The sequence below is a fragment of the Eptatretus burgeri genome, chromosome 3 (assembly GCF_056783735.1).
Source record: "Eptatretus burgeri isolate ZD-2024b chromosome 3, Ebu_testis_v1, whole genome shotgun sequence".
NCBI classification, from domain to species: domain Eukaryota; kingdom Metazoa; phylum Chordata; class Myxini; order Myxiniformes; family Myxinidae; genus Eptatretus; species Eptatretus burgeri.
Window position 1 is genome coordinate 41,276,190 of NC_140963.1, and position 19,072 is coordinate 41,295,261.

A 19,072-nucleotide genomic window follows, 5' to 3' on the forward strand; every position below is an offset into this window, starting at 1 on the left:
TCGTGAGTGGATTTTGTATAATCAATTTAGCTTTCAGTAAAACTCATTCATGAGAAATTTCATGTCTATCTTTTCTCCGAGGATCTTTCCAGCTTGTTTTTCTCTTCTCTGCAGTTTTATCAAATCACCTTTTTTCACACCACTAAACCAGACACAGCAACCCTACAAGACAACACTCTCAATGACTGAAGAATATAAAAGCCTTATCATAGTTTTATAAACCTTAAATGATTTTGGTTGCCGAAGAAAGTGTAGGCATTGTTGTCTTTTGTAGACCAGCGATTTAGTCTAATATCAATGATTTTGTCGAAATGTTTGTTGGAGAGAACAGTCTTAAGATCAACATTATTGATCATGACTGGGGGCAACTGAGTTTTGGATTTCTGAAACTTTTATGAATACAACAAATTACAGGGGCATTTGGGAAATAACAAACAAATCAATAAATTATATGGGATTTGAGCCTCAGGTTCCATCCAATATAATGAGTTCTGTGCTGAAAGAGAATACCAAACAGTAAATACATTCCTTTGCACAATTTCTTTAATAATAAACATAAACAGAGAGCAACTTTTTATTACCTCCGTAACCGAAGGTGGAAGGAGGTTATGATTTCACCCGTCTGTCTGTTTGTTACTTGCAAAATCGAAGATTTTTCAAGTATATTGGTCAGTCTACTTTGTTATTCTGTTTGTCTGTCTGTCTGTTTGTCAATCACCTGCAGGCACTTTACCTGTACCGATTCTAAACCGATCTTCATGAAAGTTTACTAAGTTGTTGAGGTCGTCTCAACTGAGAAGCCTATTGATTTTGAGGTAAGATCTCTAAAATCGTCATTTTTATCCAATTGACTTGATAGTTTAAGAGGATTTGCATAGTCCATCACTGAATTGGGAAAGCAACTATTTTTGTGGTCAAAAGGTCAACTGAAGGTCAAACTTCCAAAATCATCAATTTCAATCTGAAAAATAATCAATTTTCATCCGATTTACCTTCGCTTTGATTAAGATTGTCAATTTTAATCTTAATGAAATGGACAAATCGATGCATTTATGGCAACCTTTGGAAAGGTGGGTGCATTTTGCAAGTATCATGCTCTGCACGATGTTTCTTTCTTGTTTATTTGTTTGTCCGTGTACAGGATATCTCAAAAAGTTGTGGACGGATTTGAATTCAATTTGTTTTTTTTGATTGAACTCATTAGATTTTGATGAAGATCCCGATCTGGATCCGGCTACTAGAATTTTAAAATGATTCTTCACCATTGAGTGATTGGGCTAAAAACGATATATAGCATGATATCTCAAAAAGTTATGGATGGATTCGGACGAAACTTGTTGGACAAGTTCGGTGTGTGACAATGACGAATTGATTTGATTTTGGTGAAGATCCGAATCCAGATCCTGATACGAGAATTAAAAGAAATTTTGAGTGATTATTCAACATTGAGGGATAGGGCCAAAATCGACATGCAGTACAGCATGATATTTAAAAAATTTATTCGGCCTGATATGTTCCACTAGATCAGGCATTGTGTGGCGGAGGTGTGTACTCTACCGAGTGTCCTTCTAGTTTACTTTATTTTTGTTCTGAGAATATTATATATATATATATATATATATATATATATATATATATATATATATATATATATATATATATATGTATGTATTATATATTTGGGAAATAATATATGATGATGATTATTATAGTTATTACTACTACTACTACTACTACTACTACTACTACTACTACTACTACTACTACTTTAATGACCCAATTATTCCCAACTCCTTGATGGGTCAGCCATGGAATGCTTTTGGCCCAAGTCTTTAACAAACTGGCTTGCCAGGCCTGACTGAAAGTGGTACGAATTTGTATTTTGTGCAGGGTGCCAGTTGATAACTCACCGACTCTTCATGAAAGACACTGTGGGATGTTTAACATCCACCAACTAATATCGGTAGATGTATCACCTAACTTGATGTCCATCTGAGCATACACATTGATGCATTGTCCTGCCCTTGAAACACCATGAGGATGAGAGTTGAGAGGTGGGTTGGAATTTAAACCCAACCGAGACAACTCAAAGGCGAATGTGTATACCACTAAGTGATCCTCACAGCCCATTATTATTTTCATTGTTATGCATTATTATGTCTATTTTTGTGCTGTCAAAAATATTCACTTGCACAGATTTATTTTCATTTTCCTTAACAGCTTCTCGGTGTTTCTGAAGCTGTTACTGAATAGGATACTTTCCATCTAAAAACAATCTATACTGATCATTAAACCTTCATCATCAGAAACGAATAGCTTATTGATTGAATGTGAACACCACATACTGATTGCAGAAATTGTGTTTTTGTGCACAGAGCAAGAAAGCGAGTCAGAATGAGTGACTCCAACCCTTATAACTCATCATTATATGACTCAAAGTAAGACGCGTTCAATTTGCTCAATCTCAAAATGCATAATGTGATTAAACTAACCTTGCCTGAGGTTATGATAATGTGCATGGAAACCACATTGAGTTTGTGCCATCTGGTTTGCAGCAACATCCATAACACAAGCCAGAATGGAGACGGCCAGAAATTGAGTGCCAAGCAACTCTACGGTATGGACAGAGATTTGGTCAACTCACTTATCATTACGCATGATGATGTTTCACTCATTTGTCAATGTTGCTTCTCATATATTTTTTAATCTTTTAGGCAGCAAATACCCAAATTTGGTTAACCTCCCGAGTGATGGCACAATCCATCCTTAATTCCTGCAGTAAATAGACATACGAGCCAAACCCACGCTCCGCACGAAGTTTCTAAAGAGAGGGTTCGTGAGGATGTCAATATATCCAGTGTTCACAGTGTGATTTATAGAATTTCTTTGTATCAATGTTTCTGGTTACATTTTTTTTGTGACAAATTCACCTTCTGGGGTAGTCAGCCTGTGCAGAAGAGGGTTTTACATTGCAGACACTGTTTTCGAGGAGTGGCATTACGCCTCTCAGCGGTGACAGTCTGTCGTCGACAGACGTAATGACATCAGCAAATGACTGATGATGTCATGACATCAGTACACCTCTCAGCGGTGCCGTCACATGTCACCATGCAAACGAATGTAAAAATTAGAAAATCGTCAAAAATTCACAAATCTGTCTGTCTGGCGTGATCTCACATAGCCCATGCTGTACATTAGACCACAGAGCACCTGCATGCCAAAAGTGGCGACAATCCATCTGGCAGTTTTGGAGGAGATACGTCCACAAAATATGGCTTAGCGTATTAATATAATAATAAACCAATGGCACCCGCAGGGTTACCTGTATCTTGCCAAAAGGTGACCACGTGTGACTTCTTTAAGGTCACACTGAGGTGAACAGAGCTGCTATCCACCAGGAGCGACTCCTTGAGGAATATCTGCCGACGAGAGATTCTGATGAGAATTGTTCTACAGAGTAACCATGAAAAACATGCATTTGCCTCATAACGTCACCAAATGACGTCATAATGTCTCAAGCTTGACATATCTAGAAAGCACTCATCGAGGTGTTCAATTTGAGGTACGACACGATATGGTTCCTAAAACTTGAAAATTTGACCTTGGGGTCAAATATGTTTGACCTCAGGCGCTAACCATGAAGGTCAAGGCCAATCGCCACCAAAAATTAATCAGCTGAGTGCCAGACCATGAACTATATTCCCATGAAGTTTGAAGGCGATCCGATCAAAATTACTCAAAAAAATAAGGGTTTCGTCGACTCCCCTGATTTGCAACAAAGTGACCTTGACCTTTGACCTTGACCTTCAAAATTTTGTGCGCTGAAAGGGCCCTCTATAGGCCTCTGATATGCGAAGTTACAAAAATTTCCAATGATAACTGTGCTCTGCAGAATTTTTTATACGTGATTACAGACAAAAAAAAAAAAAACTACAAGCTGACGAACATATCTTGCAAAAACTTCGTTTTGGCAAGATAATAATATCGACAACACTGTCCAAATTCCAAATTCCAAGTTCCTGCCCTGCCTTTCTGGTTCGGAGTGGTGAGCCATCCAGGATCGTAAGCGTAGCCAAGAAACTATTTTGGCCAAACCGATGCTCTGTTTAGAACATGGTACATGATGATGAAATACACACATGTTGCTTACATTGATTTTTTTATTTATTTTATTTTCCGTGTTGAAGGGTTGACTGACATCGACAGTCACACCGAGGGTCTAAGACCCTCAGGAATGATCACAGGGTTTCTTGATTTGTACTGCGTTCAATATATGGTGGTACAGTACTTCCCCCAAGGATTGCCCAAATGCAAACCGAAACTAATGGTTGGTTGTGTTGGAAGGCAGAAGGCGGCAAGATGCTTCCTGCAAATGTTAATGGTTTATCTAAAAACAATAGTGAAGAAAAGACACTATAAATACATAAACAGACAGATCTGTTGGGCGATAGACACAAAGATGGCAGGAGGGAGCACACAAAGTTATATACAAGAAAACTATAAAACCTATCCCGAGATATGGCACCAAAAATACCAAAATCGCACCAGAACAAAGGGACAGACAACGGCTTAAAGCAGGCATGAGCTGGTCTTTAGTCCTCCATGATTCGTGCAGGCTGGTGTTGTCCAAGAGGAGGAGGAGGACATGAAGGAGGCTAGGAGACAATAAAAGAGCAAACTCGCTCCACTACCTGCACACAAACTGCAAGGCTCTCAATGTGACTTTTTTTTTTTTGTATACCTTGGTCGAGACTCGTATGAGAGCTAACACACAACTCACAGCAAGGGGGCATGAGACAAGAGGTGCGGGAGTGGAAGGGACAAAACAGTGGGGAACAGACACATAAGGTGAACTGTGGAAGGGAGAGGGATGGGGATGGGACGGGGAACATGGCGAAGAGAAGATGGACATTACAGGGACTTTCAGGAAGGAAAGCAGGGGAATTGAAGGAAGTGGGCTTGGGTGGATTATCGGGGGTAGAAAAGATTGAGGATTTGGATGGGGGAAGATAAGAGGTGGTGGTGAACAGCTGCTTTGAAAGCCTGGAGGGAAGAATGGGAAAGAATAGAGTGAGGAAGTTTATTCCAAAGGTGGGAAAAAGAGGAATGAAAGAGTGAAGGTGAGCAGTGATTCGTGATTTTGGTAGTTTTACCAGAAGGGGGTTGTTGGCGGACCTTGAGCGCCCTGTGGAAATGTGGTGGGGACAAATCGCAGAGAGAGCAAGGGGGGCAAGGCTGGAGAGGAGTCGGTAGAAGACAGAAAGACCACCGACCAACCTGCGGTGATTGAGTGAGAAGCCCATAGACTCAGCTTCATTGCGGGAGATGCCGATGATCTTAAATGCCCTGGTTTTGACAGCGTGAAGCCGAGAAAGGTGGGAGGCAGGAGCACCAGCCCAGAGGGGAGAGCAGTACTCTATCAGGCTACAGACAAAAGCTTTGTAAGTGTTCAGGAGCTCAAGAGGGCCGAGAAAGGACTTTGCACGATAGAGGATTCCCAGTCGGCAGATGGCTTTTGAGGCGAGGTTGGAAATGTGACTTTCCCAGGAAAGGTCATGGCAGATAATAAGACCCAGAAGCTTGAAAGAAAAGACTTCTTCCCGAGGATTGTTGAGAAAGTGGATGGGGGGGGGGGTTTCTAAACGGTCCTTTCGAAAAGACATCGTGAGAGTGTGAGATTTGTCTGGATTGAAAGACATGTTCCATGTGTTGGACCAGTTTGTGATTTTATCCAGATCTGCAGTGAGTGAAGAAGCTGCTGCTTGCCGGTCTGAGGGATGACAGATGGTACGGCAGAGGGTGGAGTCGTCGGCAAAGAGAAATAGAGGATTTTCCAGAGAGTCCGAGAGATCATTGATGAAAACCAGAAAAAGTACAGGGCCCAGAATGCTACCTTGAGGAACTCCAGCCTGGACAGGAAGAGGGGATGAAAGAACTCCATTTAGGGCCACACGTTGACTGCGACAGGAGAGGAAGTCTGCGAGCCATGAGTGGAGATGGCCTTGAATACCATGGGAAGAGAGTTTGGTGAGTAGGGCAGGGTGCCAGACTGTGTCAAAAGCCAGACTGTGAATATGTCCAGGGATACTGCTTGGATTTCCTGTCTGGCATTGAGAACCTCCATCCATTGTTGAGAGAGCAGAAGCAGCATATCTAGGGTAGAGTGACCTGGTCTGAAACCAAATTGATGATTGGAAATCAAGCCATTGGAGAAGAGGAAGGATTTCATGTCTGAAGCGATGATGGATTCCATAACCTTGCTGATGATTGGGAGAAGGCTGATTGGTCTGTAGTTACAGGGATCTGTTTTTGCACCTTTTTTATGCAGGGCAGTGATGTTAGCAGATTTCCAAGCAGATGGCAGATGACCTTGGGCAAATTAGAGGGTGATTAGAACAGAGAGGGTGAGCAAGAGCAGAAGAGCAGGCTTTGAGGACACGTGGGCTGATGCCGTCTGGACCGGTTGCAGAATCTGACTCGAGGTTTGAAAGCAAGCTCTCCACCTTGTCAGGAGAAAAGGATACAGAGTCCAGCGACAGTTGGGTGCGACTGGGTAAAGTGGGTAGAGAAAGTGATGGGTTTAGGACACAAGATTTAGCTGCAAACACCGAGATTAGACATTCAGCTTTATCATGTGCGGTATCAGCAGTGCGGCCATTTGAGGTAAGGGAGTGGATGGAGGGGGAACATACACCAGAAACAGATTTGATTAAACACCACCAGGATTTTGAGGAGGGAGAGAGGTTTGAGAGTTCAAACTTGAGATGAGAAAGATGTTGTTTTCTGTCTCTCCTGAGGGTAGATACACAATTGTTCCGAGCTTGATTGTAGGAACTGAGATTGCCCTCAGTTGGGTTTGCTTTCCATGAGGCAAAGGCAAGTTGTTTCAGGACAACTGCCTCGCCACAAGCTTCAGTAAACCAAGGGTGGGAGGAAGGGCAGGACAACTGAACACGAGAGGGGATAAATCTGTGCATGAGGGAGAGCAGGTTTCTTTGAAAGAATTCCCAGGATGAGTTGATGTTTGAGAAAGTAGTGATAGGAGACCAGTCTGTAAGTTTGATGGCTGCTCGGAGACCCTGCCAGTCGGCTTGAGGGAAATGCCAGACTCGACGGCGGTGAGGTGGTTCTCTGATAATAGCCAGAGAGATGTCCACTTTGACAAGGACGTGGTCAGAAGAACCGATTGGAGCGAAGGAAGAGCAGCAGATATTGTCAGGGAAATTTGTCAAAATCAGATCCAGAAGAGATGGAGTCCCATTGGTTGAGATCCGGGTCGGGAAGTTGACCGATTGAGTCAGTCCCAATGAGTCGCAGAAAGCTTTTGCAGAGGTGCCATGGCAGGTGAGAGAGGTACCCACACCTAGCCAACTGGTGTGATGACAATTGAAGTCGCCACATAAGAGGAAGAGAGAGTTTGGATGAGAAGATAGAAGATGGTCCATGTTTTCAGATAGTGAGGTGTAGATGGAGTCATCACTGTTAGGTGGACGGTACAGTACACATATAAACATGAGGTGGGAGTGGAGGGGAAGCTGAAGCCAGAGGTATTCCTGGGGATGTGGGGGAGTGAGAGCAGTGCATGGAGAGTGAGGAATAGAGTCTTTGATGAAGAGAGCAACACCTCCACCAGGACGAGGCTCAGGTATTCAGGTATGTTCAGGACTTAACTGAACAGAAAGGCTACCAGATACTCACTCTTAATCCCAACTCGTGCTTGCAGCTTCTAGCAGTCTCTTCTCAGGCCGTGCCCTCAAGCATGGTGGCTCACTCTCATTGGTTGCTTACTGCCAGTGGTCGGCACTGCAGTTTTCGCCATCCCACCCTTCTCCATGACTCCTCAGTTCACTGCATCATCCTAGCCTGCAATCCTTGGCCAAACAGGCCATATTGTTTCCATTTATAGTGTGAAGTGCTTTTCATGTGACTGTCCTCCACTTGACCTCACTTGCACAGAAGGTCTTACACAGTACTCCGAACTCTGTTCTGATCCAAGATTACAATCACCGCCTTTGTCGGTGCACATATTACAAACCACTTATCTCTGAGAGATCCCTAATACAGGTGTAATTTTTCCCTATTCCAGCCATTATATACATACTAGCGATACGCATGCGCATGCACGGGATAGCAGTACAACATAGCTGGTAGCAGACGACAGACCGTACATGGGGAATGACAAAAATACATGGGGAATATATATATATATATATATATGTATATATATAGACATATATATATATATATATATATATATATATATATATATATATATATATATATATATATATATATATATATATATATATATATATATATATATATATATATATATATATATATATATATATATATATATATATATATATATATATATATATATATATATATATATATATATATATATATATATAGACATATATATATATATATATATATATATATATATATATATATATATATATATATATATATATATATATATATATATATATATATATATATATATATATATATATATATATATATATATATATATATATATATATATATATATATATATATATATATATATATATATATATATATATATATATATATATATATATATATATATATATATATATATATATATATATATATATATATATATATATATATATATATATATATATATATATATATATATATATATATATATATATATATATATATATATATATATATATATATATATATATATATATATATATATATATATATATATATATATATATATATATATATATATATATATATATATATATATATATATATATATATATATATATATATATATATATATATATATATATATATATATATATATATATATATATATATATATATATATATATATATATATATATATATATATATATATATATATATATATATATATATATATATATATATATATATATATATATATATATATATATATATATATATATATATATATATATATATATATATATATATATATATATATATATATATATATATATATATATATATATATATATATATATATATATATATATATATATATATATATATATATATATATATATATATATATATATATATATATATATATATATATATATATATATATATATATATATATATATATATATATATATATATATATATATATATATATATATATATATATATATATATATATATATATATATATATATATATATATATATATATATATATATATATATATATATATATATATATATATATATATAGACATATATATATATATACATATATATATATATATATATATATATATATATATATATATATATATATATATATATATATATATATATATATATATATATATATATATATATATATATATATATATATATATATATATATATATATATATATATATATATATATATATATATATATATATATATATATATATATATATATATATATATATATATATATATATATATATATATATATATATATATATATATATATATATATATATATATATATATATATATATATATATATATATATATATATATATATATATAGACATATATATATAGATATAGACATATATATATAGACATATATATATATGTCTATATATATATATATATATATATATATATATATATATATATATATATATATATATATATATATATATATATATATATATATATATATATATATATATATATATATATATATATATATATATATATATATATATATATATATATATATATATATATATATATAGACATATATATCTATAGACATATATATATATATATATATAGACATATATATATATATATATATATATATATATATATATATATATGTCTATATATATGTCTATATATATATATATATATATATATATATATATGTCTATATATATATATATATATATATATATATATATATATATATATATATATATATATATATATATATATATATATATATATATATATATATATATATATATATATATATATATATATATATATATATATATATATATATATATATATATATATATATATATATATATATATATATATATATATATATATATATATATATATATATATATAGACATATATATATATATATATATATATATATATATATATATATATATATATATATATATATATATATATATATATATATATATATATATATATATATATATATATATATATATATATATATATATATATATATATATATATATATATATATATATATATATATATATATATATATATATATATATATATATATATATATATATATATATATATATATATATATATATATATATATATATATATATATATATATATATATATATATATATATATATATATATATATATAGACATATATATAGACATATATATATAGACATATATATATATATATATATATATATATATATATATATATATATATATATATATATATATATATATATATATATAGACATATATATATATATATATATATATATATATATAGACATATATACATATATATATATATATAGACATATATATATATATATATATAGACATATATATATATAGACATATATATATATATATAGACATATATATATGTATATATATATATATATATATATGTGTATATATGTCTATATATATATATATATATATATATATATATAGACATATATATATATATATATATATATATATATATATATATATATATATATATATATAGACATATATATATATATATATATATATATATATATATATATATATATATATATATATATATATATATATATATATATATATATAGACATATATATATATATATAGACATATATATATATATATATATATATATATATATATATATATATATATATATATATATATATATATATATATATATATATATATATATATATATATATATATATATATATATATATATATATATATATATATATATATATATATATATATATATATATATATATATATATATATATATATATATATATATATATATATATATATATATATATATATATATATATATATATATATATATATATATATAGACATATATATATATATATATATAGACATATATATATATATATATATATAGACATATATATATATATAGACATATATATATATATATATATAGACATATATATATATATATATAGACATATATATATATATATATATATATATATATATATATATATATATATATATATATATATATATATATATATGCCGGTAGACTGCGATGGGTCGCCGAGCATGGAAACTATGAGATATAGAGCAAAATGGATGTCATATAGCGGATAGGGAATCACCTTAATATTATGCATATCAAATATCATCCAGTTCCATCTACTGATAACTACTTGGTATCCATTTGAATGAAAAGTACCGAAAATGCGGTTTGAAATCAGAAATCCCCAAAGTCCGACGGGGTGCTGTGGGTGAACAAAGATCTAAATCGAAAATCCAGCTCGATCCTTTGTGCACAATGTATTCCAGACGATTAGTGTGAATTTTCATGACCATCCGACCATAACCCTAGGAGGAGTAGCATTTGGCGTGGAGGCACCTCCAGCTCTCGCATATTATCGATTTTTGCACTAATTGACCTTTGACCCCTGACCTAAGCGAAATCGGTCAATATGTCCTGAGGCAAAGTTGGAGTACTCATTGAGTACCATGAACCTGCAAAGTTTCATTCGTATCGATGCACTCACCTGGTCGCTAAGGGGCCTTCAATTTTCGCCAATTTTCGCGCATAACCTAATTGTAAGTAAAGGGTGCTTTGGGTAAAGTATTCCATATATCACAAAAACCGGAATACATTTGATAGAGCATCACCTGTAGATCATTCGTGCCAAATTTCACAACCTTACGTGGGATCATGGCTTTCGGAGTTGAATTCGCGTGAACGGTAGCGATTTTGAAGGTTTTTCGGTTGTTGCTAGGGAACCAAAGCGTCCCGAGCAACCATCACAATTTCCAAAGCACTAGGTCATAAGATGTACCTACCACCTGAGTTTGGTCAAAATCTGCCCACGTTTACTCCCAATTATGCTGATGACAAATGAACAAACATCCAAACAAACAGACAGAATTACTGACAATAAGGGTCACCTATTTCGGCGACCCAATAGGGGTGAAAACATAACCTCCGTCCACCTACGGTGGCGGTGGTTTTTAGAAGAGCAGATGAAAAGAGTAGGAAGAGAAATAGAAGGTTTGGAGGATATATGTGTCAGGGGAGTGGAGGGTAGGGACCTGTATATGGTACCTATGCGGAGGGAAGAGGACAGACATTAATAATGTCTTCCCTTGTTTTTTCCAAAAATAATACATTGATGTCCTCTTGTGGCTGAGTGTTAATTGTGACCAAATTTTGCATTCGTTGTTCAAGTACAGTCCACATAAATGCATGTGACATTGAAACACGTTGTGAAATGTGCTCCATTGTGCAGAACAACGAAAGAATTACATTCGATCGAGCAACATCATGGCGGAGACTTCGCAGTATCTTGTGGAGGTACAATAAGTTATTTATTTATTTATTTATTCGTTGCTCGTTGTGTTGTATAAATATGTACATTGTGTTGTAGAAATGTTACTGAAGCTAAAATTTTCAGTGGAATAATTTGTTATTGGAAATTGCTTTGTATAAAAATAGTGCTGATTATTCAAATCATACTTGTCATGAAGACAATATTTGCTTTCCTCGCATTGACACCAAACACAAATGAACCAACCAACTTGTGAGGTGGTAATCAGTGGTGGATATGTGGGTGTGACCATGTGAGAGTAGGTAAATAGTCGATGGATGTGTTGAGCAGCGAAAATGAAGGAGGAGGACTTATTGGATATTATCAGGTTGTGTTCAGGTCCAAACAGGTCCAAACGAGTGCAAGCACGGCCTCGGTATTTTGTTAATCATTTAAAGATAAAATGAAATCAGTTTTTCTCTATTTATTTCAAATGGTTCAGGGTTCGTCGAGGATTGACTATACAATCTCATGAGGATCTCTCTCTGTTATTAAAAAATGTCGTAATGAACTATATTTCTGTACGTGTATCTATCGAGCAATTTACCTTTCCATTGTTGAGGATTTTCCTCCCTCGGTTCATATGACATTTTGGCTGACAATCTCCATTCAGCACCTTTGCACATTACCAATGGACCGAAGTGATGGGATTTCGAGTGTGGATGATGGACTTCGCCATCTGCACATGCTTGAATCTTCTGGAAAGGCCTGGATACAGGAGATGGTGCTACAAGTGGACACAACTGCAGTTAGCCTACTGGATGCAGATACCAAGGTACCACTGCTCTCTGGGTGTTCATGAGGCATCAGTAATAAAGATTAATAATGCATAATTGCTATTTGATTAGGGCTGTGCATAGCGGCTGTGGACCAGGGTGTTCTTCTCAAACACAATTCTTCAGATAAGCATGATGGAGTTGGACTGTTTAAAATATAGACCTAATTATCACAGTGTTTTATTTAATTTCCATTCTGTTTGCACATGTGACCATTTTTGAAGCACATTCTTCATTCATATTTCTCAGAATTAGAAACATCATCATGTCTTCTTGAAATGGTCCAAAATGGTGGAAGTGCCAGTAGGTCAATGCTTGCAATCTTCCCATTAGTGCTGTTACTACTGATTGATCTGTCAGCTGTTTGTTGGATTTTTATTTCCTGTTGCCAAAGGTGGATGGAGGTTATTTTTTCACCCCTGTCGGTTTGTTTGTCAGTCTGTTTGTCTGTGAGCATGATATCCCAAAAAGTTACAGATGGATTCGGATGAAATTTAGTCGACTGGTTGGATGTGTGATAAGGATAAATTGATTCAATTTTAGTGAAGATTCAGATCTGCATCCAGATATAAGAATTTTAAAAAATTCTTTCTTCTTCATTGAGAGATAGGGCCAAAAACAGTATAATGTACATATATATATTATATATATATATATATATATATATATATATATATATATATATATACACATCAAAACATGTGGAGTATGACAAGCATTCCCCCAATCCCCGTTGAACATAGCCCTACACCAAAGCATCACCTCCAACCCAGAGGCCTTGGCCCGGCGACTGTCAAACAGACAAGGATTACATGGTCAACATCAATTAAACTTCAGCTGGAGCCACCTATCCAGATTTCGGGCTTATTTGCCTTCATCAGGACAGCATTCCAATAAATATCTAACCATTGATGCCCTCATTCGTCATTTATACATCAGACACATCTCCTGACTGTAATGGTGAGCATCGCCATGGATTAAGTCTCACACGGTAAAACCACATAATCCACAAAGAACAACCGTTCATCTGTCACCCTGACGATTGTTCCTGCTTACAATCGTCTCGGTGGCAGACAGATGGTTGCTCTTTGCGGATTATGTGGTTTTACCGTGTGAGACGTAATCCATGGCGATGCTCACCATAACAGTCAGGAGATGCATCTGATGTACACACGTACACACGTACACACATTTGCTGTTGTTTTTGTCAGGTTTAGTTTGAGTTCAAGTGGATGCAGATGGTCTCTGCATTTTTTGATGCTTTTTTTCTCAATACTCCACACGCACACACACAACACAAAATGTGGGGTTAAACAATTGGTTCATTTCCGTCTGTCCTTCTGTCTGTCTGTCTGTCTGTCTTATCAGTTCATGATAGTGAGTTTATGATCGAGGAACAACCTATTTAAATCAAATGTTATATTTTGAACATGAATGGGAATGTGGAATAGGAACACTGGTTTGCCGTTTTACCCGAAATTGGCTTTGAATTGGTCTCAATCGCAGGCGCACAGGGAGGAGTGAGATAAATTTTTTATTCTATATGCCTATCTGGCAGTCAAACAAAATTGAAAATCATTCCAAAGAGGAAATTTTCTGTTTTTAAAGATGTTATTCAGGACACAAACAGGCACGAATAACTAATGTAACGTGTTAGATTGTGTGCCGTAATAGAAACTGGATAAAACTCAGAATTAATTTATTTATACACCTTTAAATTTAAATTGAATTATATACTTGAACACTGCAGAACACAAATCACCTTCATAATACTTCGAAGAACTATAGTGGGGCAACTTAGCATAACAATCGTGCATTTTGTGAGGAAAGCACCAAATTTGGCATACAAGTAGCCTAACATATTATGAACAGATTTGGATATTGGGCCATCTCAAAATTTTTGATGGCAGTGGAAAATGGCTGCCACAGCCATCAGCAGCTGAATTTGAGATGGCCCAACATCCAAATCTGTTCATTATATGTTAGGCTACTTGTATGCCAAATTTGGTGCTTTCCTCACAAAATGCACAATTGTTATGCTATATTTAGCTAATTTGCCCCACTAGAATGCTATATATCGATAGGTATAGCATGAGATGGTGTGGCATTTGAGAGGGTACAGTATCATGGTGAAGAAGACTCTGCCGATATGGCGATGCACGATGCTGATTGACACTATGTTCTATTGTGATCATTTAAGCCTCCACTTCTTAAACTGAAACTCAACATTGTCTTCTTGCAGGGCATGAGGGTGATGTGTAAGACTGCTTCAGTGGCATGAAACTTCCGGATTTTAAAAAATGATTTAAAAAATTATTATTTTATTTGGATTGAAGGATAAACCTGAACATTGTGTGGGTTTTTGTGTTTTATGAACTCTCTAGTTAACCTCGCCAAAGGAGAGGGTATTGCATTTGGCTCCATTTGTTTGTCTGTCTATCTGTTTATCTGTCTGTACAGAACTTTCATGTTTTTCTCCACAACCGCTTGTGAGATTGAGAGGAAATTTTCACCATTGGTGTGACTACTCATGGAGAATGTTTTAATGATAATTATGATATCATAGTTCACGTTGTGTGGCAGCCATATTGGAAAAACAGAAAAACTTTGGACCTCTGCATCTCTGAAACCACATCAAGGAAATAATTGAAACTTGGCACATATCAAGTACTTCTAATGCAAGAATAAGTGATCTTTTTTAATGACATCATAGGCGCCCTTGTTATGATGTCATAATTGCATATGTAGAACGCCACATCCGATCAGTATGAAATTTTTTGAGGGTCATCTCGGGATAAAATGGTCCAAAGAAAAAAAAATTTGTGATGTCATGTTGTCATGAGTAACGTGATTCGGCAGCCATATTGTTTTTTTTGTGTTTTTTTAAACCTTCAAAAATCTTCTTCTCTGAAGTGATTGAACAGATTGAGGCAAAATATTACATTTAAACTTCACACGAAACTTTAGAGTCACCTTTATTGCATCCATCAAGAAATGTCTAATCACATTTCTGACCTAAAAAAAAAAGTTTGCTATGAGTGTTCGCATTCCATCAACCATTGTATTTTTCCAACTTCAGTGCCAGCTCACCCCTCTCACCCCTCCCTCTCAAAGCAACCATCACACTCTTCTCAACACACATCCTGGGAATTCTTTCAAAGAAACTTTCTCTCCCTCATGCACAGATTTCTCCCCTCGTCTTAAGTTGTCCTACCCTTCCTCCCACCCTTGGTTTACTGAAGCTTGTGGTGAGGCAGTTGTCCTGAAACAACTTGCCATTGCCTCATGGAAAGCAAACCCAACTGAGGGTAATCTCAGTTCCTTCCATCAAGCTCAGAACAAGTGTGTATCTACCCTCAGGAGAGCCAGAAAACAACATCTTTCTCATCTCAAGTTTGAACTCTCAAACCTCTCTCCCTCCTCAAAATCCTGGTGGCGTCTAATCAAATCTGTTTCTGGTGTATGTTCCCCCTCCATCCCCTCCCTTACCTCAAATGGCTGCACTGCTGATACCGCACGTGAAAAGGTGAATGCCTAAACTTGGTGTTTGCATCAAAATGTTGTGTCTGAAAGCCATCGCTATCTGTACCCATCTTACCCAGTCACATACAACTGTCCCTGGACTCTGTGTCCTTTTCTACTGACAAAGTGGAGAGTTTGCTGTCAAATCTCGACTCAAACTTTGCAACCGGTCCAGACGGGATCAGCCCACGTGTCCTAAAAAGCTGCTCCTGTGCTATTGCTCACCCTCTCTCTGTTCTATTCATTCTCTCATTTGCTAAAGGTCATCTACCATTAGCTTGGAAATTATCAAACATTACTGTCTTGCACAAAAAAGGTGCAAAAACAGATCCCTGCAACGACAGACCAATCAGCCTTCTCCCAATCATCAACAAGGTTATGGAATTTATCATCGCTTCAGACATTAAATCCTTCCTCTTCTCCAATGGCTTGACTTCCGATTATCAATTTGGTTTCAGTCCAGGTCACACTACCCTGGTATGCTGCTTCTGCTCTCCCAACAATGGTTGGAGGAACTCGATTTCAGATATCGTGCTTTCTGACATATCGCGTGCTTTTGACACAGTCTGGCACCCTGTCCTGCTCACCAAACTCTCTTCCTATGGTATCCAAGGCCATCTCCACTCATGGCTCGCAGACTTCCTCTCCTGTCACAGTCACCGTGTGGCCCTAAATGGAGTTCTTTCATCCCCTCTTCCTGTCCAGGCTGGAGTTCCTCAAGGCAACGTTCTGGGCCCTGTTCTTTTTCTGGTTTTCATCAATGATCTCTCCGACTCTCTGGAAAATCATCTTTAACTCTGCTGATGACTTCACCCTCTGCCGTACCATCGATCACCCCTCAGACCGGCAAGCAGCAGCTTCTTCGCTCACTGCAGATCTGGATAAAATCACAAACTCGTCCAACACATGGAACATGTCTTTCAATCCGGCCAAATCTCACATTCTCACTATACTATGTCTCTTCGAAAGGACCGTTTGTTGGAACCCCCCCCCCCCATCTAATTTCTCAACAATCCTCTGGAAGAAGTCCTTTCTTTCAAGCTTCTGGGTCTCACTATCTGCCATTATCTTTCCTGGGGAAGCCACATTTCCAACCTTGCCTCCAAAGCCAGTTGCCGACTAGGAATCCTCCATCGTGCAAAGTCCTTCCTCAGCCCACCTGAGCTCCTGACCACATACAAAGCTTTCGTCCACAGCCTGATGGAGTACTGCTCTCCCATTTGGGCTGGTGCTCCTGCATCTCACCTTTCTCAGCTTCACGCAGTGGAAACCAAGGCATTTCAGATCATTGGTGTCTCCCACGATGAGACTGAGTCTTTGAGCCTCTCACTCTCTCACCACAGGCAGGTCGGTGGTCTTTCTGTCTTCTACCATCTCCTCTCGAGTCTCGCCCCCCACCCCTCCCCCCCACCCCCCGCTCTGACTGCGATTTGTCCCCACCATATTTTGGCAGGGCGCTCAAGGTCCGCCAACAACCCCCTTCTGGTAAAGCGACCAAAATCACGAATCACTGCTCACGTTCACTCGTTGATTCCTCCTTTTTTCCCCACCTTTGGAATAAACTCCCCCACTCTGTTCAATCCCATTCTTCCCTCCAGGCCTTCAAAATAGCTGTTTACCACCACCTCTTATCGTCCCCCGTCCAAATCCTCGATCTTTTCTACCCCCGTCAATCAACCCCAAACCCACCTCCTTCAAATTCCCTGCTTTCCTTCCTGAAAGTCCCTGTCGTGTCCATCTTGTATACCCCATGTTCCCCACCCCATCCCTCTCCCTCCCACAGATCTCCTATTGTCTCTGTTCCCCACTGCTTTGTCCTTCCCACGCCCCTCTTGTGTCATGCCCCGCTTGCTGTGCGTTGTGTGTTAGCTCTCATACGAGCCTTGACAAGGTATACAAAAAAAAAATCCATGTATGACTGCCTGTTCATAAGGAAGAAAAAGTTCATACATATGACGTCATTGGTCACATGATTTGGCATCCACATTGGATTTACCCTAAAACCCATAAAAATATTCTTCTCCAGAACAGCTGAACAAATCGATGTGAAACTTCACATTTATGATCTCGTAGAGATGGGGGAATACATGTTTTAAATT

General features: G+C 35.7%; 1 protein-coding gene across 1 annotated transcript in view; it reads left to right on the forward strand.

The window, feature by feature from the left end:
• The window catches only part of LOC147029757 (epidermal growth factor receptor kinase substrate 8-like), a 120,341-nt gene that overhangs the window by 58,320 nt on the left and 42,949 nt on the right, over positions 1–19,072 (forward strand). The window contains exons 3-6 of the mRNA XM_085873071.1: positions 2,376–2,438; positions 2,556–2,617; positions 12,598–12,662; positions 13,289–13,450. Coding sequence (XP_085729197.1) covers positions 2,395–2,438; positions 2,556–2,617; positions 12,598–12,662; positions 13,289–13,450 — 333 coding nt within the window. The 5' untranslated portion in view covers positions 2,376–2,394. The remainder of the gene's footprint in view (positions 1–2,375; positions 2,439–2,555; positions 2,618–12,597; positions 12,663–13,288; positions 13,451–19,072) is intronic.